The sequence below is a fragment of the Apus apus genome, chromosome Z (genome assembly GCF_020740795.1).
Source record: "Apus apus isolate bApuApu2 chromosome Z, bApuApu2.pri.cur, whole genome shotgun sequence".
NCBI lineage: Eukaryota > Metazoa > Chordata > Aves > Apodiformes > Apodidae > Apus > Apus apus.
In genome coordinates, this window is record NC_067312.1 from 30081660 (window position 1) to 30105213 (window position 23554).

At 36.0% G+C, this 23554-nt stretch overlaps 1 protein-coding gene across 4 annotated transcripts in view; it reads right to left on the bottom strand.

Annotated features, from left to right (window-relative positions):
- The window catches only part of KIAA2026 (KIAA2026 ortholog), a 53383-nt gene that overhangs the window by 12980 nt on the left and 16849 nt on the right, over window positions 1-23554 (bottom strand). For 2 of the 4 annotated variants that reach the window (XM_051643294.1, XM_051643297.1), the window contains 2 exons: window positions 15503-15579; window positions 9493-9582 (listed from right to left, as the gene is read on the bottom strand). The exons of 1 other annotated variant lie outside the window; for it this stretch is intronic. In XM_051643294.1, the coding sequence (XP_051499254.1) occupies window positions 9493-9582; window positions 15503-15579 (167 nt within the window). The remainder of the gene's footprint in view (window positions 1-9492; window positions 9583-15502; window positions 15580-23554) is intronic. One more of the 4 variants, XM_051643295.1, reaches the window with a different exon arrangement.

The window sequence follows — 23554 nt, forward strand, 5'->3', positions numbered from 1 at the left end:
TGCCTTCGTTAAAACATAAAATAAAAACAAGTCACTTTTCTCCTTGATTACAAAAATGAACAAAAAAATAACCAATTCCCTGCCCTCTAAATTCAAGAGATCTACTTTTTAACAAAAATTGTGTCCTATGAATATAATCACTGGAAAATTCCACATTTGCTTCCAAATAATTTTAGTGCAAATATTACAGTAACATTTAAAAAAAGTAAATTATTTCCCAATAACACGTTCCCAAATTCCCAAATTGTATCCCAATGACATGTTTCTTACTGGTGCTTAAGAGTTGAAAATAAAAACTGTTAGTGGCAACATACACAAATTTAAGCTATGAGAAGAATTTTCTTTCCTCAGAAATAGCTAGGACAGAGAAGAAACACAGGTCAAAAAACACTTAAGGGAAAAAAAAATCCATATCTTGTAAGTTACTGCTGTTAATTTAGTTTTCTATGCCAACAGTTAAGATCTACGCAAAGCCAGATATTACACAAATGATCTTCTATTATTACTTTAATATTAAAATAGTAAAAAGGAACACATTAAAAAAATGTCTATAACCTTAAGACACATCATTACAAAATCTAGCATTACCTTCCCTATGCAATTCCATTTCATTACCTTAGCACAGTCTTGTATTTTTTCTAGGGAAAAAAAATAAATCAATTCAATAATTGATAAAGCTATGATTTAACTCCCTACTTCAGCATTACATAGCTGCCTACTACTTTCTAGAGATCATAATGTTGCCTTTACAAATGTGCAAATGTGTTGCAAACTCTTCTCAGTAATACCGTAATACAGTAATAATACAGGAAAAAAGCTGCAAACTGAGGCTTAGGTGGTTGAGGCTGGACCTTAGAATCACAGAATCACAGGGACCTCCAAAGATCAGGTCCAATCCCCCTGCCAGGTCATGACCAAAACTAGGGCAGATAACTCAGAAGCATCCAGACAGGTCTTGAAAGTCTCCAGGGAAGAAGACTCCACAACCTCTCTGGGGAGCCTGTTCCAGTGCTCTGTCACTCTCACAATTCTTCCTCATGTTGAGGTGGAACTTCCTGTGCTTGAGTTTGAATCCACTGCCCCACATCCTATCACAGGGCACAAGTGAAAAAGAGGTTGTCCCTGCCTGCTTGACACCCAGCCCTCATATATTTTAAGACATTAATTAGATTCCCTCTCAGTCTTCTCCCCTCTAGACTGAAAAGACCCAGGTTTCTTAGCCTTTTCTTGTAAGGCAGATGTTTCAGTCTCTTAATCATCCTCACAGCCCTCCATTGGACTTTCTCAAGTAGATCCCTGTCTCTCTTGAACTGCGGAGCCCAGAACTGGATGCAATACTCCAACGTAAATATATTTTCAACAGAAACATAAGGTATTAGAACAAGCTGGACAGAGAAGCTGTTGAATCTCAGTGCTTGCTTTCTTACTTTCAGAACGTGGCTAGCCAGACTTAGTGTAGCACTGACAAAAGTCCTGTTTCAAGGTAAGGAGACCTTCAAACGTCCCTTTCAACCACTGCACACTAGGTTCTTTACAAAATTAAAAGACAAAATCCTCTGAGAATCACCTATTGTGTTGTGGGAATAACAAATAAATGGAATACAACAACTAATGGCACAGAAGGAACTGACCACAGCAGAGTAGCCATGACTGTTGCACTCAAGGTAACCAAAATATAGCTGTTTAGGAAATTCCATGAGGAGTGGTTTAGTGGAACAGCAGGGTTAATACAAAGGAAAAGCTATTACATCCCTATAGCTCAGTCCTCTTGTCAACAAGGGGTGTGCAGAAACGGAGATCTGGATGCACTGCCTTCTGGTGTTTATGAAATTCAGCAGGATTATATTAGTAGACATGAACAAAAATTATACAATTACATGAACAGAAGACAGTACTTCAGAGGTAAAAACTGTCTTTATCACTGAAGAGAAACAGGTATGTGAAGAAACAGTTCCCCTTCAATTTACCTGAACTAATTCTAAGTTTGATAAATGCTAGCATTCCTAACTGATTCTTTAAAATCCAGTACGTAACTTGGATGTGCACTGAGTTATGTTCTTACGTGATCTGTACTTCACATTGCCAGTACCACTACTTCCATACCTTGGATCTGACTGGTAGTTACCATCAGGTTCCAGGTATTGATAAACAAAACACTGTTTTCTTCTGGAAACACAATGTAGGGTATTAACAGCAGAACAAAAACCAAAAAAGGCCCAGACAAATGACAAGTGTAAAATGTGACTTTCACCTGTGGTAAGTTAGAAGTAAATTAAAAAAATGAAAACATAATTAAAATACATTTCAGAAATGTGCCAAATGATTCCACAGAAAAACTGAGAAACATTCAACACATTCTCAGCTGGAAACTTACCTTTCAAAATAAGGTTTCTGACATCCAGAGCAGCCAGGAAATGCTGACTCCACTCTCCGTGATGCCCCAACATATGCTATTCTGGCATACTCATTATGGAACCCCAAAGCAGATTGGAGCCAGGATACAGATATGGGGTAAGGACTGAACTTTGTAAGGGAGGGGTTTTTTGTTTGTTTTTAAATAAACACACACAACCACAATATTAAGCAGTTTTGTAAGATTTTCTTTAATCTTTACTTTATATCCCAGGGAGATAAAATAAAGAAAATTAGAAATCTTATAAAACCATGTAATATTGTTGAAAAGGGGTGGTGGTGGACGGAGAAAACTTACCTTACCCTTAATAGGCCTGCTCCATTCTGCAACGGGGTTCTGTGGTATGTGTGACATCACCAGTCTAGCGTTTTCTAGTGATGTCACATAGAGAGGGAGTTGGTGATCTGCAGCTGCTTTGGACATCAGATACCTAAAGAGAGAGATCAATAACTTTTTCAATTTAGATATGGATTGATACTGAATGTTCTTATTAGCCAATTTATGGGCCAAATACTAGAATTTCAGACACTTTAATGACAGTTTTGACTGAATTAGAATATATGATATGTATTCATACTGCACAAACTCATCTATAACTGAAAGTGTTTTTTATTTTGAAAATGCTTAGAGTTATATTCTAAAGTAAAAGTTCTTAAAAGTCAGTGTCTTGTATTTTACCTTCAGCAACATCATCCTGAACTCTACAAATATCAACAACTAGCCCCTGATGTTATTTGAAGACTGGGAATGAGTACAGTCAGAAAGAATGACTTGCAGTAAATTATAAACCAAATTAACTCCTAACATCTCTTCATCAGTTTTATCTTTGAGCATTTATGGGCAGCTAATGAAAAGACATACCAGCATTCAAACTTCTTTATTTTAAAAAGGATTCAGCGTGCACTTCCATGCCCTAGATACCTAATTACACCAATCTGTATCCTAAAATGGTATCCCATATTCTCTTATTAAACATTTCAAACAAATTAAGTAAAAAAAAAAAAAGGGGGGAGGGGGTAAGGGGCAAAATTATTACATAAGTATAACAGCATTGATTAATCTACCACATTTATTTCAGATATACAACACAAAAACACAGCAGAAAAAACTACAAAAAACTGAAGACTCGGACAAAAATATTGAAAGCTAGTGAGATAAGCAGATGACACAAACACCAGAGAAGACATAGTAATTATTGTGGAGAAGATTTCAAAATTTTAACCCTAAAATTTGCTTTATCCATTCATATTATACAAGTAAATAGCTGGTTGACAGCTAAATAGCTGATCGCAATTCCAAAAGCTCCACATGCTTAATCTCTCCTCAGAAGTACAGGAAACAGTATGGATGTAAACATGTAAATTTCAGAATCAAAACACAATGTTTTGGGTTCATACTTGTGTTTTCAAAAGATGCAGGCAGGCCAGAGAGAAGCAGTAACTGACCATCTGATTTTACAAATCAAGGTTTTGGGACAAAGAATGGAAAAAAAAAAGATTGTTAGATACATTACAGATTAAGATGAACAGTAACACAGAATCTAAGCTGAATTTAAAAGAAAATGTTTCAACTGCAAGGTGTCAAGCAGGTTAATAAAAATTCTGTTTTCCTAAATATTTATTAAAATAAGAATATTTGAATTTGCAGTTTAAATATGCAAATGTGCGTGCAAACACACACTTATCAGTCTATAGTATTACCTGTTTGCATGCACATTTATGTGAATATAGTAACAGATGAAAACAAGCATAACTGAAAACTCCTTACATGGAAAAAAATCTCTCAAGCACGGTACATACTTCACTGAGGAGGGGAAAGGAGGCCAGGAGAAGAAGGAAGAAAGAATGGGGAGAAGGAAGCCCACCTTCTGCTAAAAAGTGAAGATTCCATTATTAATTCAGTAATATCAAGGATTAATCCAGTAATAATTAAGTTTTAACAGGGCCTAGATGAGAAGACACAGTAAGTTTTTCCACTTTCTTGTTTGTAAAGTTCACTAAAATATTAATAAGGTTTCTAATCTATTTTTGATGGTTACATGAGTTTCTGCTTGAGAAGTACCTGTACTGTCCTGTCTAACGACCATCTCCCTGCCAAACATTTCCAAATATATGGCAGAATTTCCCTTCTTTTTACTGTACACAGAGGACATATTTTATAACTTTTTATTTAGTAAATGAGCCATTTTGCATTAATTTTGCCACATATTAATCTGTTTTTTAAAAAATGTAGCAAATAAATAAAGATCCAGAAAACAGTGTCTTCTCTCAGTTCAGCTACTTCCTAGTAACAAATTTAATAGCAGCTTATTTGCTGTCTCATTCTGCAGACACAGAAAATATTATGTTTCATCCTGGCCCAATATACTCCTTTGGATAGTCTCAATATCCTACAGATTAATTTATGTCTGAGGTTCTAAATATTTCTGACCTGAACCTGTGGTTTTTCTAGCTCCTAATTTTCAGGTGCACTCCAAAATACTTTTTTCTGCAGGTGCTGCAGAAAACCTTAGTTTGCTTTTCAGCCCTTCCGACTCACCTGTTTAAAAGCTATATCCACTTCCAAAGACAAAGACATTCACCTGTCTTGGGAAGTAAAGCTATCTAATTAAAACCTTCAGGAATAAGATTAAAACATGGCAGAATCCAGAACATTTGTAATAAGAGATTTTTACCTTTTTTGTTACTAAATCAAGAACTTCAGTGTGCTACACACCTCTATAAAATAAAATCTTCAATGCATTTTCTCCAAAGCCTAATTAGTCATGAACTTGGCTGGTGTCCTCTGACTAAGTAATTCTCCTTCCCTTCACCTTCATCTGACTTTTTCTGACTTTGCCTTCCCTATAGAGAGAGTGTTGTCTCCTTCTCAGGAAGGTGCTGTCCTCCATCCATTTTCAACCTGTCAACTTAACTGTGGCCATCTTTTGTTCCAGCCTCCTTTCTCACTCCCCAGACAGCTACGCACTTAACAACCAGGCTTGCAGGAGATAATTCAAATTCCATGGTGCTACCAAAATAAAATCTTGCATTTCAGCAAACAAGGAATCTTTCAATATTCATGCTTTCTCCAAGACAATTTACATTTGAACATAATCAGGACAACGTCTAGAATTAACTGTCCTTGTCAAAATCTAGTTCATTTTACAATAAACGTGCTCATTGCAAAGTCAGCTTGCAAAATAACATCTGCAAAAAAAGCAAAAATTTCACTATGTAATAAGTATCTGCAATCCTGTCAGTTTCACATTACACAATGAAAAGAAGGGATTAAAAAAAAAAAGTTATGCTATGATATTAAACAGTTAAATGTATACAACTGATCTACAGAATAGTTTAATTAACAGTTTCCTGCAAAAAAAACCCTGTTTCTTCAGGTGACAAAAGAAGGTGATTACCTGAAAGGCAGTCAAGAGATTTCTATTCTCTCTGCAGCTGCCACTGATTCTACCTGATACAGAAGACTACATGAAAAATGGGATCCAAAATGTCAGAAACTGTTATCTTGCACGCCAATCAGGGTAGAAGGTGCCACTTTACCACCTCTTTTCATAAAATAAATTGTATGTATTAGACAGAAGACATTACGTTATTTCAAATATAATGGCAAAATAGTTTGCTACCACATTTATTTTTCAAAATTATTTTTCCATCAATGCTGCTTCAGGTAGAAGTGGAATTGGGCTACTTTGCTACTACTTCATTGGTTTGCTAGTTACAGCAGATTTCTAAGAGCTCAAATGCAACTGAACTGTGCTGCATATATATAGTCCAAATTTTAAGCAAACCTGAGGTAAAACACAGTAAAACCTCAACAGAGTTTTCAGCCAATACATTCTACTTCAGATTTCTAATTGACTGCTCATTGCTTGCAGCTTCCCCCATATCTTATCTACTTCAGTATAAGCAACAAACCAGAATCTTTACTAAAATTCTTGTTACTGTAAAGTCTGTTTTTTTCTATTAATTCCAGTTTTACTCTACTCTTATAGTCACACTGCTTTGAACTGAAAGGATGTGACATCAAATGTCCTAAGGAATAAATCAATGCTAGAAGATATTCTAGCTTAGACAATCCTTAGGGAGCCATTCTCCATCTGTTCACTAGACAGTGCACAGAGCATTAGAAACAAGTCATCCAAGTTCACTTTCCGCATCTCCCATTTACTCACTTCCAGTCAGGCACTAAAATAAACAGTAAATCAGATTAACTTATTCTGTCCTCTCCCTCTTTAAACATAGTAGGTGTTAAGGAGAGGAACTGTTCATTAGCTGAAGACTTTTTGGAGCACTTGATGGTAATATTATGGACAACTTTACCTGCCACAAAATGGCACTGTTCCTGTCAAAACTAATCCTACTTTCCTTTGCTCCTAGGTGCTCAGTCCTGTCCTTACAACGACTCCCCAAAACCGTGGCAGAACACAAGCACAGGTATTTGTGCAACATGATAAATTGCACCCAAAAACTGATCTGGGTTACAAAAACCTTTCCAGCTGTCAAAAAGTAGTTAGGTTTATTATAGACTAACTCTCCCACCATGCTATCCTCTCTGTGGGGTGGCACAAGAAATAAATCTTACTCTCTGTGTCACTGGCAGCTTTTATTTATTTCACAGCAGTTTTGGCTCATGTCAGTTGAAAGTATGTGAAATTCCTGCCTCACTTCAGAACTATAGCTAGAGTTCAAAAGTGAAGCAGTCCAGGAAAAGATAATATCAAGACAGCATTGAACTTTAAAGGACTGAGGAGAAATTTCTTTTTCTTTCTAAACAGTTAAGGCAAACTAAGACAAATCACACCAGTGTTAAAACCAGCTCACCAGTAATCAAACAAAAGTGCAAGAATTTTTAAATAAAAAAATAATCATCATAGCTAATTCAAAAGAAAATACATGGGTACAAAAGAGTACAGAACCAAACTGTTTCCAGCAACTGAACAGTTTGGGCTAAAAGTGTCTCATATAATTTCTTGGCTCAAGCTGGTGTTCTGAAAAGTATCAGATACAATCAGTCCAACTAACTACAAAAAATATGGGAAAACAGTATGTTTACTCATGTTAAAAATGTCTTAGAGCTCAGATCTCTCATTACATCCTCCAGGATTTCCAAATTCTGAAGATGGAATTCCTTTTACATACTCTAGAATGGTCTCCTAGGAAATAGAAGGCAGTTAAGACTTAAAAAAAGGTTATACTTCAACATCTTTATAAAAATTAGACAGGTTTTATTTTTATTGTACGTTAGTATTTAACATAAGCTTTAAAGCTTGCCATGAGGGTGTCTCTCAGTAGCATGTGCTAACAACTACTAAAACTGGAATTACTGAGTAGGTTAGGCAGGAAGACACAAGATTCCTATGGCTTCACCTTGGTCACTACTACAAACAAAAATAAAGAAAGTTACTAAGAAGTAGTAAGAACACCACCATCTTAGGGTGAAAACAAGAAAGAAGTCTATGAACAGCATAAAAGTTAATACCATGATACTAAAATAAGCTTTCACATTATGTCAAATTTCCACCATCAAATTAGAAAATTTTTTAACTTGATTGAGAAGAGACTTAAGTAAAGCTGAAACAAACTCTTTTCTGGAGGCTTCTGAAATAGCCACTGTCATCTGTGTTCGAGCTGAAGAAGGAAAATCTGCATTTCCTCCAGTTTTTAAAGATACCTGATTACACAAGATGTTATCAAAACTAAAATTATAATTACTTTCCTTGCAAGGAGAAACTTCATTTTAGCAAGTCAAGTTTATTAACTATTAATTGAGTTTAACATCTATTTGTATTTTTAAAAAGTGAATATGAAAATTGCCAAATAATTATTTTTAAAAAATCAATACTTCACTGTTTCCTTATCCTTTCTTCAGCAATTAATCCTAGCCTTCTTTCTTTACATAAAATTTCTAACACAAGTGTTTAGAGACCCAGAATCTCACCTATACTAAGATTACTGATATGCTGATGTGCACTCATTTTTTGGCTTTTTCTTCTATTGTTGACACAGCCTTTCTGATAACCTCTTGATAACCTTATCATAAAACCAACTTTCAATTTTGCCACTACAAAATAGTTTCAAGTTAAGCCTGTTTTTATTTGTTCGAATATTTTAACAACTATTACACTAGGTGTCTTCCCTGAAATTTGTCTTTAGAGTTCTAATGTACATTGCCTCTCGCCTATCATACATCTCTCCTCTATTTAAATAATTTAAGAATAAATTGTTTCTGCAGAAGACTAAAGACGTTCACAGAAGTTAACAGCCTAACTTCTAAGGTACAGAAAAAGATGGTATTTTTAACTACTACTGTTCACAGAAATAACACAGAAATGCCTACCAGAGGTTTAATAAACAAAACTGCAATGGAAAAGAGTAAGTCTTAAGCAGAATTCATTGTATAGGGCCACTTAAATTAGTATCATATATGTATTTAAAACCATCCACCATCTTGATGAGAATCACTGCTTCCTACAGTACCTTAAAATGTTGGATTCTCTTGCCCAACCATTATTACTTCAAGGTTTTCAGCTGCATAAACTGAAAGATGCAGTGTACATGAAAAAAAATTGCATCTCAATATGGTATAAAAAGCCAGATAGTGTGTTTTCCTGTACAACCTACATGACTAAAAATTAAAAAAAAATAATGTTAATAATTTACTTGCAAACAAAAGGAGTTGGGAATCCTAATAAGTAACAAAAGAATTCAGAGAAGATCTGATCAACAATGCATAGGCAGATACAAGAACTCCATCCTCTAAATGCTTATTAGGGAAGAGTTCGTCCTCAGGGAAGAACAGTCACGTGTCTAATAAAAATGAAGTACTCCTTCTAAGGTACTACCACAGTCCACATTTTTTTTTGGCAGTGAAAACTACTAACACAGTTATTAAATTTACTTATAAAACCATTGTGAACAAAGCACTATATACAGAAATATTAAGATTACAGTCTCCAAGTATCAAACTTAAGAGGCTTCATGCAGGTACTGAACACGCATAAAATCCTCAGTTGACAGGCCTCAACAAGTAACTGGCACCATTTTATACCCATACAAGAGAAAGCTTTTAATGTCACGTACCGATTTCTTTTTAATGTCCTCCAGATCTTTGAGTTCATTCTCAATCTTTGTGATTAATTCCCTGAGTTCATCAAGATTAGTGCAAATAAGCTAAAAAACAAATGAACACAAACACTTGGTAATGTGGGACCTGGAAAATGTATAAAAAAGTTAAATAAAATCTAAAAGCACATGTTACTACTTAGTGCCACAATTTGATTTTTATTTTCTTACAGCATTTTTAATGTAAAAAATAGGACTTTCTGGAAAGAAAAAAGCTAATAAGAAAATACTTCACTCTTCAGACATAAGCCGTATCTCTGCCTGTAAGCTTCCATTAAAAAAATGTAGGTATTTTCTTAAACCTTCTGTGAAAGGCAACTACATTTGTCTCAAGTATAGTAATGAGTTGGAACAGGTTTGAGTACTAAACAACTCCCTGGTGAACTGAGGAGTACTAGCTTCGGGCTATGCTGTGTTTATAACATAAATACACTTGTTTCAATTTTTTCCTGAAGATAACTTCATATGTTTACACACACTATTCCTGAAAGATAACCTAGCCATGTGTACAAAATCTACCTGGCTTTCTATCTTTTGAAACAGTATTAAATTATTCTTTTTTTCTGTCTTTAGAAAATGTTTTTTTACATTGTTTTTCCTTTCAGAATATGGATGCTATCTTCTTGAAAAACATTCAAACAAAACTAATCTGTATGTTTTGGCTTACCAAAACTTAAGGCAATTAAAGACTTAATAAATTGGAAACTATCAAGCTATTAGGTTCTTTCAGGTTATCATATGTTAAGACTTGCTTCTTCCGCAACACCCTTGGGTGGAAATGTTTTCCATTTACTACCAAAAAGATGTTGAAATAATTGTTGAAACAGAAAAAAAAGCTGCAAAAATGCAACTGCTATTTTTCCCTCCCTCAGTCAATAATTTGTAACTTTATATTTTTAGTTCAATTATACACGAAGCATTAGATTTGCACCAAATTCCTATTAAGAAAACTTTGTGTCATTATTAAAAGCACAGAACTGACACTTTCAGCAAAATACATACATTTCAAAAATCTCTAAGACACACATGCTGTTATTTTCATAATGCTTGTGTACATTTGAGAGCTTTGGGGAACCGGAGTGACAAACTAAGATTTACAATGTTCACATGTCAAGTTTAAAATAGCATGCGAATAAGGAAATTGGCACTATCTTGCTGTACACAATGTATGCAAACTTAAAGTTCTCTCTTAACCCAGGAAATAGTATTATTATGTGTCACTTGCCTAGGTTCAATATGCGCTCTATCCTGTGCTTAACAGAGTTCCAAATACATAAGATGCAAACCGAAAGCCAAATGGCTTCTCTTCTACCTAGGCTACAAAGAAATGTATGGTACTGTATTATACAAAAAGGTGCAAGTTTTTCACATTAAATCATTGACAAAAGTCAATAAAGGCATGGATAAAGATTTCCCCTATGCAATTATAATCTACTCCTTTTGACTATATACATGATAGGCTGGTTTTTAATTTTTATTACTGTCTTTTATCTTCTCCTATGAGACACATTTAATTCACTTTACCATTGATCAAAGATAAAGAACTATGAACCAAAGAAAGATACTGTTTTAGTTTGCTAGATTTGGGTGAATTTCTCTCTAGGAAGTCACTTTTAGAATGGCAAGAGTTTCCAAGGAGACGAGTGATTTCAGTATCGGTATTTGAATGCTGTCCTGGAAATACTAACTCTACTTTTTACTCTAACATAAAAAGCTCCTACATGTTATCAGACAATTCATGCAGGCAAACTTTTCACAGTTCTGTTTCTCATTTTCAGAATAGTCACTTGAGACATAGGGATCAGATCTGCAAAATTGTTATACAATGCTGCAAAATACATAAATGGGAAAACCCATGCAAATAGATAAAGTTTAATTGTCTTGCGGCTGGAGGTGACAGGGAGAGTAATCAAATCTCTAGGTCCCTATTTTCATCAGAGGAAGTGTACATTTGAGGCTTATATCTGTGCGACAGTTACACCCAACGGAAAAACAAGGAAGGTAACAGCAGCTTAGGTCAGAGGATTCACTGCCACAATGAGTTTAGTATTTTAAATACTCCAATAATATTCTGAAAACCACTATAAAAAGGTTCAAGAAGAAATGTATATTGGTTCATTTATAGTAAGGTTCAATATGTAGCATTAAAGATGCACACTAATTGGGAAGAACCTGTTTCTGAAACTTCTCTCATTTGTGTGAGCATTTCCCACGTTAGAGAATGAAGACAGCACCGTGAAGCAAAGATTAAAAGAACAGTAACCAAAATGCAGTGATTTTGTATGACCATTTTGATACGGCTGCTGTTTCTCATAATGACACTCTAATGTATGTTTCAGTGTTCCTTGCTCATGGTTGTTAATTGGCTGAATTTAGCAATTCAGTTTTCTGCAAACAACAGTGCCTTTCTAAATTGATTTGTGTGTTCTAGCAGGTAAGTTAACGTGAAGGCAATAAAGAAAGACAATATTACAATCTAATTCTGTCACATTTTTATAGCTCACTGGTAGTTTTACATTCTGTTCTTGAAGAACATGATTTCTAATCATCATCATGAGAAAGAATCTGAAGAGAAAAATATGTTTCTCTTATGATTTACCAAACGTAGTGGAAGATTAGTCCTTGTTTTCTAGAACACTGCATGGTGGCTTAAACATTCAGACTGTAAACATTTCCATTAATGTACAAATCATGTAATTAGACATATTCACATCAGGCACAGTACTTATTACATACGGGCTTAATTTTCCTAGGCAATAAACATGCTGTTTTTCACCTGAATACAATGAAACTTTCAGGTATTTTTAGGATTCCAGTAAATTTTCAAATTCCATGTACATGTTTCCTGTTGGGATACGATCTCAGATCTCAGTAATCGGTCAGACTCCCACTGACTCCTAGAACTTCAAGTGGGTAAAGTGGGTAAAAACAATTTTTTGTAAGGAAAGACAGAAGGACCAAGCTCTAGTCCAACTTTGGACTCTTCTGTGATCCATTTCTCAGCATTTATAAATTAATTTATTTATCTTTACAAAAACCAATCTAATCTGTGGATCTATTATTGAATACAAACCTAATTTGTTCCCCCAAATCACTGATGTTCCCTCCTTGCACACCTTCAGCCAATCTTTTAGCAAAATGTTTACTCAATTCAACGGGTCTTAACTGCTTAACTTCAGGTTATGTTTGTACTGATCACAGAGTCACAGGATAGTTTGGGTTGGAAGGGACTCTTAAAGGTCATCTAGTCCAACCCGCCCTGCAGTGAGCAAGGATATCTTCAACTAGATCAGGTTGCTCAGAGCCCTGTCCAATCTGACCTTGAATGTGTCCAGGGATGGAACATCTACCAACATACTGGGCAACTTGTCCCAGTGTTTCACCACACTCCCTGTAAAAAATTTCTTCCTTGTGTTTAGCCTAAACCCACTGTCTTTTGGTTAAAATTACTACCCTTGTCCTGCCACAACAGGCCCTGATAAAAAGTTTGTCCCCATACTTCTTACAGGATTGTAATTATTACTGTAAGTTACAGTTTTATTTCCTATGAACCTGCTATTTTATTGTTGCCTTCTCCATGTGGGGAATGTCCAGATAGCCCTCTTTCAAGATATGTATTTAATATAGACTACAGCTGATAAAACTGAAACTGTTAAGCAGAAAAGCTGAAGTTAGCTCAGTTCTCTAAAATGGGGGAAGGAGGGAAGAGTTAGACAAAGCACTTGTTACCAAATCTAAATGTACTTTATAACTGGAAGAGAAACCAAAGAAAAAATCAGTGTCCCTTCTGCACAGCAATATAATTACTGTTATTTGTTTTAAACATTAATAAGCAACAGTAATAATAGGGTTGGAACTCGGAATTTCTTTTAAAAGGAAACACGCAACAGACAACTAACAGAGCTGTAAACTCTGCCCTCCAGTATTTTTCAAAATATTAAAAACAGGACATGTTTTGTGTGTGTTTTTATTTGCCAAAGATAATTTAATTTGTATCTGCTTTTGTTTTGGATTTGTTTTCTGTTTTGTTTGTATTTTGAGTTGTTTTTTTCAGAGCAGCCTCAAGCTAAAAAATTATTCTAAGGACTGAAACCACATACAAGGAAGGAGTGAGGTTCACACCTATGCTTACACTGCTTTGTCCATGACATTCAAACTATGATAGAGAGCAGAAAATATGTGCAGTATGTTCCTCAAAAGGTTGTTTAAAAATGGCATTATGTTAGAATTAATTAGTACAATTATGTCCTGGTATTTTTTTTGTTAGTAATTGATTTTAATTTATTATTTGGGTCACTATACACATTAGAAGATTTATTCAGACTAATTTTCTCAGTTTTAATGTCAAGATTTTCAGGTAAATGATCTATACTTAAGTACAGGATCTAGTCTTACGAAATGAAGTGCCTTATGGCATGTTTTGTTTGGTTTGGTTTTTACATTTGTAGGCTAGATGTAAAGCATCTTACACATTTTCACCAGAAGAACTGACATTTGGATAGAAATAGCAATATTCTGCTTATGCCCTCCCTGGAATACTTCACAGGGCCTGTATACACCTAAGATGTCTTACCAGATACTAAAAAATATACTCTTACTTTCAAACAGTTACATAAATTCATTATGTTTGGCCACCCATCTATGTGGAGCAGAGTACCTTTAAGCATACTTTACTAGGCTTTAGAAGTCTTACTAGCATTCTAAATATGTTTCAATATTTGCAAATACTTTAATATTTTTAATATTTTAAAAATACTTTTTTAATATTGCAAATACAACAGTCATACTACTCCTGCCTGTCTTCTTGAAAAAGGCAGGTTAAATTGTTAAGAAGTTCTCTGGTAAGATTAAAATGCTCATACTAAATGATCTTAATGTCACCTAAAACAGAGAAAAAGCTTAGCTTTGATCAAAAGAGCAAGTAATTATTTTGTTACGTTAAATTAACATTTTACATAGTTGTAAGTAATTATGATAATTTTACACTTAGATCTATACATGTACAGTTTACCTTGGCTAGATAAAAAGTTGGGCTAAGTTTTCAAAAATGTTTTAGACAGACTATTAAATGCAGTAGTTTAATACTGTAAAAAATTATTTCTAACCTAACTGTACACCCGTGGCATGGAGGCAATATCCTGGGAAAAATAAAATTTTAATACACTGTCCCTATTTTTTTAATCTGATATAAATATATATATATATACACACACATCAACCTTTTCTCAATATTGACCAACCAATTTGATCATCAGAAATTCTATTAACTCTGTGTAAAACACATCATCATCATGGACTAACATTATTCAGTGTGAGGATTTTACAGAACAGCTATGATTTAATGTGAGACCACTGCTCAGAGCAGCATAGACTGCTTTCAGAAAAAAAAAAAATTATAGCCAAAGGACAACTACAATCCAAGTAGGCATGTGACTTAGAACTGAAGTACTCTAACGCTTCTACTACAGTACCGTAACACCATACTATAATTAGCACTCTTTTCTTACTGCTCTCTGGTCTAAAGGTCTTGTGCAGACAAAAGTTACAAACAAGATGAGAACAGGAGCTTACATTTTTTTCCCCTTCAGTAATCAGGCTAGAATTCAGTTCAAGACCACAGTGTCACACCTCATACAAAATCTATGTCATTTTAGCCCAGAAAATTTTATCTACCTTAAAAATTCCAAAAAGAACTACTTTTCACAGGTTTAAACCTGTAACGGATTTATCTGAGATCTCAACCAATACTGTGAAAAACCATGTAAACTGCAAACAATAAAAAATGCTAGAACATTCTCCAAGAAAAGGGGAAATGCGCTTTTAAAAACACTACCAGATTAAAGCATTTGAACTAGAAGAAGGAAAATAATCTTTGAATAGCATTTCCAAGGTCTCTATCAGAAATGAAAATACTTTTTTACAGACATTCAGATTTCAAGTGCTTAAAACAAAAATTAAAATAATTTACCTGAAATTCTGGTATGGTAGACTTTGTGACACCTTTCCTCTTCTTTGGGATTGCTTTTTTAGATACCGATTTTTTTCCTTGCAAGATTAAAAGAGAAAAGCTTCATAATGCTGTTTGCTGTACTTCATTAATAAAACCAAATTACATACAGACTTGAAAGTTAAACTATAACTAACAGATGACTGACAGTAAGTCACATAAACATGATGAATCAGAACTAGACTCAGCAAGAGCAAACATTAAACTACAAGTATCTGTGTGAGGCAGTCTTTTTGGAGGGGAAAAAATGGAAAAGAAAAAACAACATTACAATGTTCAAAATATATCACCTAAAAATTCTTAAAAGAAACATTCACACCACTGCTCTTAAAGGAGTGAAACCCGCAACTTCTGTCAAAAACTTATGAAATATAGCACCTTACCTGCAAGATTTTTTCTGACAGTGTAAAGTTGACCACACATTAGGGTCTAGGACCTCTGCATCTTTCAATATAAAATACCCTTAAAGCACAACCAATATCAAGAAACTCCAAATAAATATACTGAATTTACCAATGAAATCAGATTACTGATTTGTTTTTTCTGGCTGTGGCAAAACCTAACATTTCAGAAGAAAGCAAACATCTTCCTATAATGCCCTATACACAACTATGCTATATAAGAACATGGATGCAACTAAAAATCTCCTTAAAGGTAAGGCAAGTGCTTTTCTGCCTATAGTATCAGGGTTTACAAGCCATATACATTTCTCAGATTAAGAAGTTATATCACTAAGCCATGTCTGCAAGATAATGGAGCTTCTTACATGTTTATCTCTACAGCCACATGGTAAATTGAAACAAGCACACTTTTGACCTGTTCATTCAGGCCAAAGCCATTCCTCTTAACTTTGAATGCTCACATTCAGGAGTTACAATAATTGAAAACCTTTAAAAAAATAAATAATACAAAGTATGTGGAATGCAAAGTATGTGGAATTCGTTGTCAAACAGAATCATTACAGCCACTTGGTAGTAACACAAATACATGCAGTTTGATATTTATATTAATGACACTATTGGCAGGAATTCAATTTAATTTTGTCCTAATAGATGCTTGTGTGTGCAAATGCATAAACATACACCTATTCAAAGATGCCTAGGCATCTACATTTTCAGTTTATTACACTATCCTATTATAGTTTATCACACTGTGAGTCTCCTGAACATCTTACCTGAATCTGAAATAAAACACACTTAAGAGACAGGGCATAGGGCTTGAAGGATCTAGATTTGAAACTCCACACACTGAACACATAACAAAACTTTAGAAGTCCTTAACTACTAAATATAAACCACACAGATATCACATTACAGAATAAGTGATAAAACAGAGAGAAATGTTTATTAGAACAATGACCTGAAAGTTTTGACAAGGGGCAAAAAAGTCAGCACTTTTGTAAGGTACTTCATTAATCCAGCTGCACTAAAACCTAATTGTTACTACTGAAAAAAATGCTGTCCATTGAATAAAATAAGAAAACCTCTTATACAAGCTTTCATGACAAACTGACTCAAAAAGAAGTCTTGTTGCTTCCTTGTTACAGCCCTGTAAAATAATGTTATCTGGGAAGAACATGGGGCAGCTAGACTGTTTCGCTTATTTACAAACCCAAAGGTTCCAATATTATTAAAGTAAAAATTTTAATTTTATTTTCAATAAATATTTTCAAAAAATATTTTCAATAGCTCTTTTGGCAAATATTTAATATTTTCAGCATTAAGTGCTGTATGATGCAGTGTACTTCAAAAAATAGAAGTATTGGGGAAAAACAGCATGTGTCTGTTTTCTGAAAAAGGGGAAAAAATTGTTAGCAATAATTATAAAATAAATGACAAAATTAAAAGAAAGTAAATGTTTCTTCCTTCGCAGCAGCATCCAAAAAAGCATGCATTGGGGAAAACATGAGATAACAGACCGAACAAGTATTTAAAAAGATTTACTAGAAGCACAAGGAAAATGAGCCTTACCTTCTGTGTAAACTGAATCAAGCAAAACAAAGTCTTTGAAAATAGAACATGACATGGGTCATCATAAAGCATGCCTACTAGAATATATGTACCATAAGACTTACACAGTTCCCAGGCTGCCATCTGCCATGAACTGAGAATGTATCTGTAGAGAGCAGCACCATAGCCTCTTTTCCACTTTATGCCTATACACATCAGAAAGCCTATGGTGCAGGCACACATCACATAGCAAAAAGTAAGATGACACGACTTACATTTGCACAATGGGAGAGAATTAATATATACAGCAAACTAATTTTGAAAAAGTCATCTTCTACCTTAATATCATCCTTATAAAACTGAAATTCAAAAGAAATTATAGCAATAGTACTGATAACCTCTCTCTTTTTTAAAATAATAACCTCTCTGGGTTTAAAAAAATAGTATTTTTTGTTTGCCAAGTTTTAAAAGAAACATTTTCTTTCTCAGCTTTTCAAGGAAAAACACAAAGAATGCTACAGAAAACTTCCATTTAGTTTTCTTAAGACAATATAGCTGCACCTGTGTTAAGTTTCTGAATTTGCTACGGAAAAGTATTCCAATTCACTTACCTTCAATGCAGAAAAATATTTGGAAAAAATTAACCAAGGATCAGATTTCCACAATAAAAACCTACTGAGATCTGCTAGTTTAGATTCTCAAACTGCAAGCTGACACGTTCAGCAAAGCCAACAACAACGGTAAGGGGATGTCAGCCTCTACCAATTATCCACTACTGGCCCTGTCGCGCATAACATAACCACGTGAATATTTTAGCCATGCCACCACAGAGCTTCAGCTGCCAGGCTAAGGTAGGTATAGATTCAGTATGAAAAATAAAATCACTAAGGGACTGAACAGCCACCTGGTGCGAGTGGCAGCTCCTCAAACCACTCCATGCCGTGGTCTGCTAGAGCTTCTTTGCCCATAGTCTTAGATAGACCACTTAAAATCTTCTGACATTACTTACTTCAGCAGATGAAGTAACGTTTCTGACAACAGTCAGATTAGTACCTTTTGGAGCATATTTAGTGTACAAATATATTTAATTGCTGACTGAAAGCATAAGAATTAGAAAAACACACCTAAGTACTTCTAATAAGAAAGTTCTTCAGGTCACCTATTCCAATTCAAGGCACCCTACTTGCTTCCCACCTCTCAGTCCCCAGGTTTTACTGGTCATAATTTATAAACCACTTCACAAGAGTTCTACACACAGACAAAACAGTCATTTCAGCACAAAAAATTCTCAGAGGGGCAAGAGGAACAGTGGCTTAATAAATACATTTCTATCTTTAGACATCTTCAAGCCACAGCTGACCTGGTCTAGTATTTGTGACAGTCCTGCTTCACACAGGGAGTCATAATAGGTGATGTCCAGGTGTTCCTTGCAAGCAGCTTTTCTATGGCTCTGTGACTCTTTAAATGACTGCGTTGCACAGTATTAGTGCCAAATACGTAAGAATCACTAACTCAGAACTGTACTACACAAAAGGAAGACAGCTATCAATGGTTTTGTCCAAACAATTTCTTTACACTTTTCCCAGATCATGTAAGAATGAAATCTGAAAAAAAACCACACTTCATGAAAAAAAAAAAAAAAAGGTAAGAGTTTCCCAGACTAAAATAGGAAGTCCAAAGAAAATAAAGATCTTGAAAAAGCTGAAGAGGCCACCTTCTCCAACAGTTGCAACTACATAGGCCTGTTGTTAAGCCTACCATCTTGTGGCACTAACAGTGGCCTCCCTACAGAGCAACAGCTACAACACTAGATTTTTTTTTTTGTGGAGTAGAGAAATACTTACTTGGACAAATGCTTTGTAAATATTGATAAATATTTATTTTTATTTTCTCTCCCTCCCCACCCCATAGGGCAATACTTGTAATAAAGACAAAAGTTTTACTTCCTTTTGATACAAAGCTCAATTTCAAATATAGTCAATACTTCTTTGGGAAGCAAAAAAAAGAGCTTTCTTGCCCCTTACTAGAATCATAAAATAGCATTACAGAATAAAAAAACCTTTATTTGTAGTCAAATATATACACATTAATTACACATATATATACAAAACCTACTTTGGTGCAAATTGAACTGTTCTAAAGCTAGGAAATGTCACCCTGTATTATTCCTGTGTAACCTTACATTCATCCACTATGATGATTTCACTGTGCCACACTTACTGATTATGTCTCCACATTGCCTTTTCCAATAGACTCCACATCTTAGTTGCACTTCAGTTCAGAGGGGAAAAGAGTACAATTCATTTTACCTTGGGCAGAAGTTCTAACTACCATCTCTTTTCCACTCCTATGCTGCAGCCACTTCCAATGGCAATGGTTTGAAGCTTAAAGAGGGGGAATTCAGGCTGGACACTAGGAAAAAAGTTATTTCCTGTGAGGGTGCTGAAACACTGGAACAGGTTGCCCAAGGAAGTTGTGAATGCCCCATCCCTGGAAGGGTTCAACGCCAGGTTGGATGGGGCCTGGAGCAACCTGGAGGTTGGAAGGGAGGTCCCTTCCAACCCTATCTATTCTATTCTTACTCTATTCTATTCTTACTCTATCCCTATTCTATTCTTACTCTATCCCTATTCTATTCTTACTCTATCCCTATTCTATTCTTACTCTATCCCTATTCTATTCTTACTCTATTCTAGCTAAACCATTCCTGGGATGGGATTAGGGAGGAGACAACTACAGACAACTAAGGCAAGAGCACTCCTATGTTTTGTGAATGAACCAGGAGTGTGCAACAAAGTCCTTTTCATTCTCTACCAGAAAATAAAGAGAAAACACAAAATCACTTTATTCTTCAAGCAAACTACAATAAATCTTATCCTAAATTAAACTATAATTCTGTTATCTGTGGATATAAAACAAAGCTCTCTATCGATTTGAGGTAATATTTCTCTCCAATAACATGCTACTAACTATACCTAGAGCTGGAAGCATCAGAAGCTCAATGTGCACATTTAATGACTTTACCTGCTGAAACAAATCATGTGGATACTAAATCGAAACATGTGCAGTTGTGTAACATTTTACCGTGCCACTGTTTTTTTCTGAATGAAAACAAATCTTGGAGCAGAAATGCAGTAATATACGTGTTTTCCACAGTAAACTTAGCTGATAAAGCCCTTACTCATGTTCCAAAAAAGCTGGAAGTTGCATTAAGTGGATTCCACAGATGTTATCTCTTAATAGATGTGCAGGCTAACTAACAAGGTAACATAACGACTACTTTTGAGCATTCAAAAAACCCACTGGAGAGATAAAATGAAAGTAAAACAGCAGTCATCTTAAGTTGGTCTTGCCATCTGAGGGCAAAGAAGGGGGAATAAATACATAAATTATATTTAAGATCTCTTCTAGTCTTACTTTAGAGACATAGAAAGGTGCAAAATAAACCACTAAGCCACAGAAATGCTCCTGAAATTTGTAAACTACCTCAGCAACGACAACATAACCTGTTTATAACTTAACATAAACCATTCTGACTTGAAAACAGGAACATTTTTAGAGATCTACTGAAACATTTTTCTATGAACTATGGTGTTTGAGTCCTTGTGGCTTCTTCTTGAGTCACAAAACCACTGTCAATCCATGCTTCAAATTATAAAGTGACAACACAGAGCAATTTTAATAAAAAGTACATTTTTTTAATAAAAATGAAATTTTGCAGCATATGTAGCAGAGCCTCATTTCCCACAGATGTGTGTCACATCAAACACTAACTCAACAGTAATTGCTATGGTAAAATGAAGTTAAGTTAGCCTCCTCCAACTGCAAGAACTCCTGTTTTCTTCTTAAATTCTAGCACCAACTGCACTGTTTTCAAATTGAAAAAAACAACCTGAATTTTCCTGTTATGAATTTGTAAGACATATTTCATGCCTTTCAAACATTAATGCCTTTCAAACAAGGAAACGTGCTATGGAGGACCTTATTCTCAGGAACAGAGTTGGGCTGGTTGATGATCAGTAAAATGTATTGAGCGACTAGGCTGCAGTGACCATGACGTGGTTGAACAGAGGATCCTTGGGGTAGCAAGGAAAGAGAAAAGCAAGCTCACTACCCTCAATTTCAAAAGAGCAGACTTAATTCTCCTCAAGGATCTGCTTGGTAGGGTACCGCGGGACAAAGCCCCAGAGGGCAGGAGAGCCCAGGAAAGCTGGTCTGTATCCAAGGATCACCTCCTCCATGCCCAGGAGCAAGGTATTCCAACAAAGAGTAAGGCAGGCAGGAGTGCCAGGAGGCATGTGTTCATGAGCAAGGTGCCCCTGGCCACAGTTAAATGTAAAAACAAGATTTATGGAGAGTGTAAGCAGGGATAGGTATCCTGGGAGAAAAGCAGACAAATTGTCAGAGAAGTAAGGGACTAGATTAAGGAAAGCAAAAGCACAGAGACTAGTGGATCTGGCCAGGAATGTTAAGGGTAACATGAAAAATTTCAACAGGTATGTCAACAATAAGAGGAATATGAGGGGAAAATGTGGATCCACTCCAGTAGGAAGCTGGAGACCTGGCCATGCAGGATATAGAGAAGGCTGAGGTACTCAAGGACTACTTTGCCTCAGTCTTTACCCACAAGGGCTCTGGTCACACCCTCCCGGTTATAGAAGGCAAAGGCAGGGACTGGGAAAAGATCCCCCCACTGTAGGAGAAAAGCAGGTTTAAGACCACCTGAAGGCACTCAAGTCCATAGGACCTGAGGGGATTCATCCAAGGCTCCTGAAGGAACTGGCTAAGGAAGTTGCAAAGCCACTGTCCATCACATGTGAAAAGTCTTGGCAGTCTGGCAAATTTCCCACTGACTGGAAAAGGGGAAACATCATCCCTGCTTCAAAAAGGGAAAAAAGGAAGACCCGAGGAACTATAGGCCAGTCAGTCTCACTTCTGTGCCCAACAAGATCATGGAGCAGATCCTTCTGAAGGCTCTGCTAAGGCACATGGAAAACAGAGGGTGAGGGGTGACAGCAAACACAGCTTCAAATCACAGCAAATCCTGCCTAAGTTGGGGACCTTCTACGATGGGGTCACAACATTGGTGGACAAAGGAAAAGCAACTGACATGGTCAACCTCGAGCTGTGCAAAGCTTCTGACAATGTCCCACATGACATCCTGTTTTCTGAACTAGAATAATATGGATTCAATGGAACTGGCTGGATGGTCATACTCCAAGAGTTGTCATCAATGGCTCTATGTCCAGACGGAGACCACTGACAAGTGGTGTTGCTCAAGGGTTGTTACTGGGACTGATGCTGTTTAACATCTTTGTCAGACACAGACAGTGGCATTGAGCGCACCCTCAGCAAGTTTGCCAACAACGCCGAACTGTGTGGAGAGGTCAACATGCTGGCGGGAAAGCTTGAGAGGTAGGCTCATACAAAATGCAAAAAGTTTAACAAAGCCAAATGCAAAGTTATGCCCCTAGGTCAGGGCAACCCCAAGCACAAATACAGACTGGGTGGAGAATGGATTGAAAACAGTCCAGAGAAGAAGGACTTGGTGGTGATGGTGGATGAACACCTCAACATGAGTCAGCAATGTGCACTTACAGCCCAGAAAGCCAACTGTGTCCCTGGCTGCATCAAAAGAAGCATGGCCAGCAGGTCAAGCAAGGTGATTCTGCCACTCTACTCTGCAATTGTGAGATTTCACCTGGAGTACTGTGTCCAGCTCTGGAGCCTTCAGCACAGAAAGGACATGGAGCTGCTGGAGTGAGTCCACGAGGATGATAAGAGGGCTGAAGCACCTCTCCTATGAAGACAGGCAGAGAGAGCTGGGTTTGTTCAGCCTGGAGAAGACAAGGCTCAGAGGGAGACCTCATAGCAGCCTTCCAGTATCTCAAGGGGGCCTACAGGAAAGCTGGGAAGGGGTTTTTTACAAGAGCCTGTAGTGAGAGGACAATGGATAATGGCTTAAAACTTGAAAAGGGGAAATTTAGACACTAGGAGGAATTTTTTCACTATGAGGGCGGTGAGACACTGGAACTGGTTGCCCAAGGAAGTTGTGAAAGCCCAT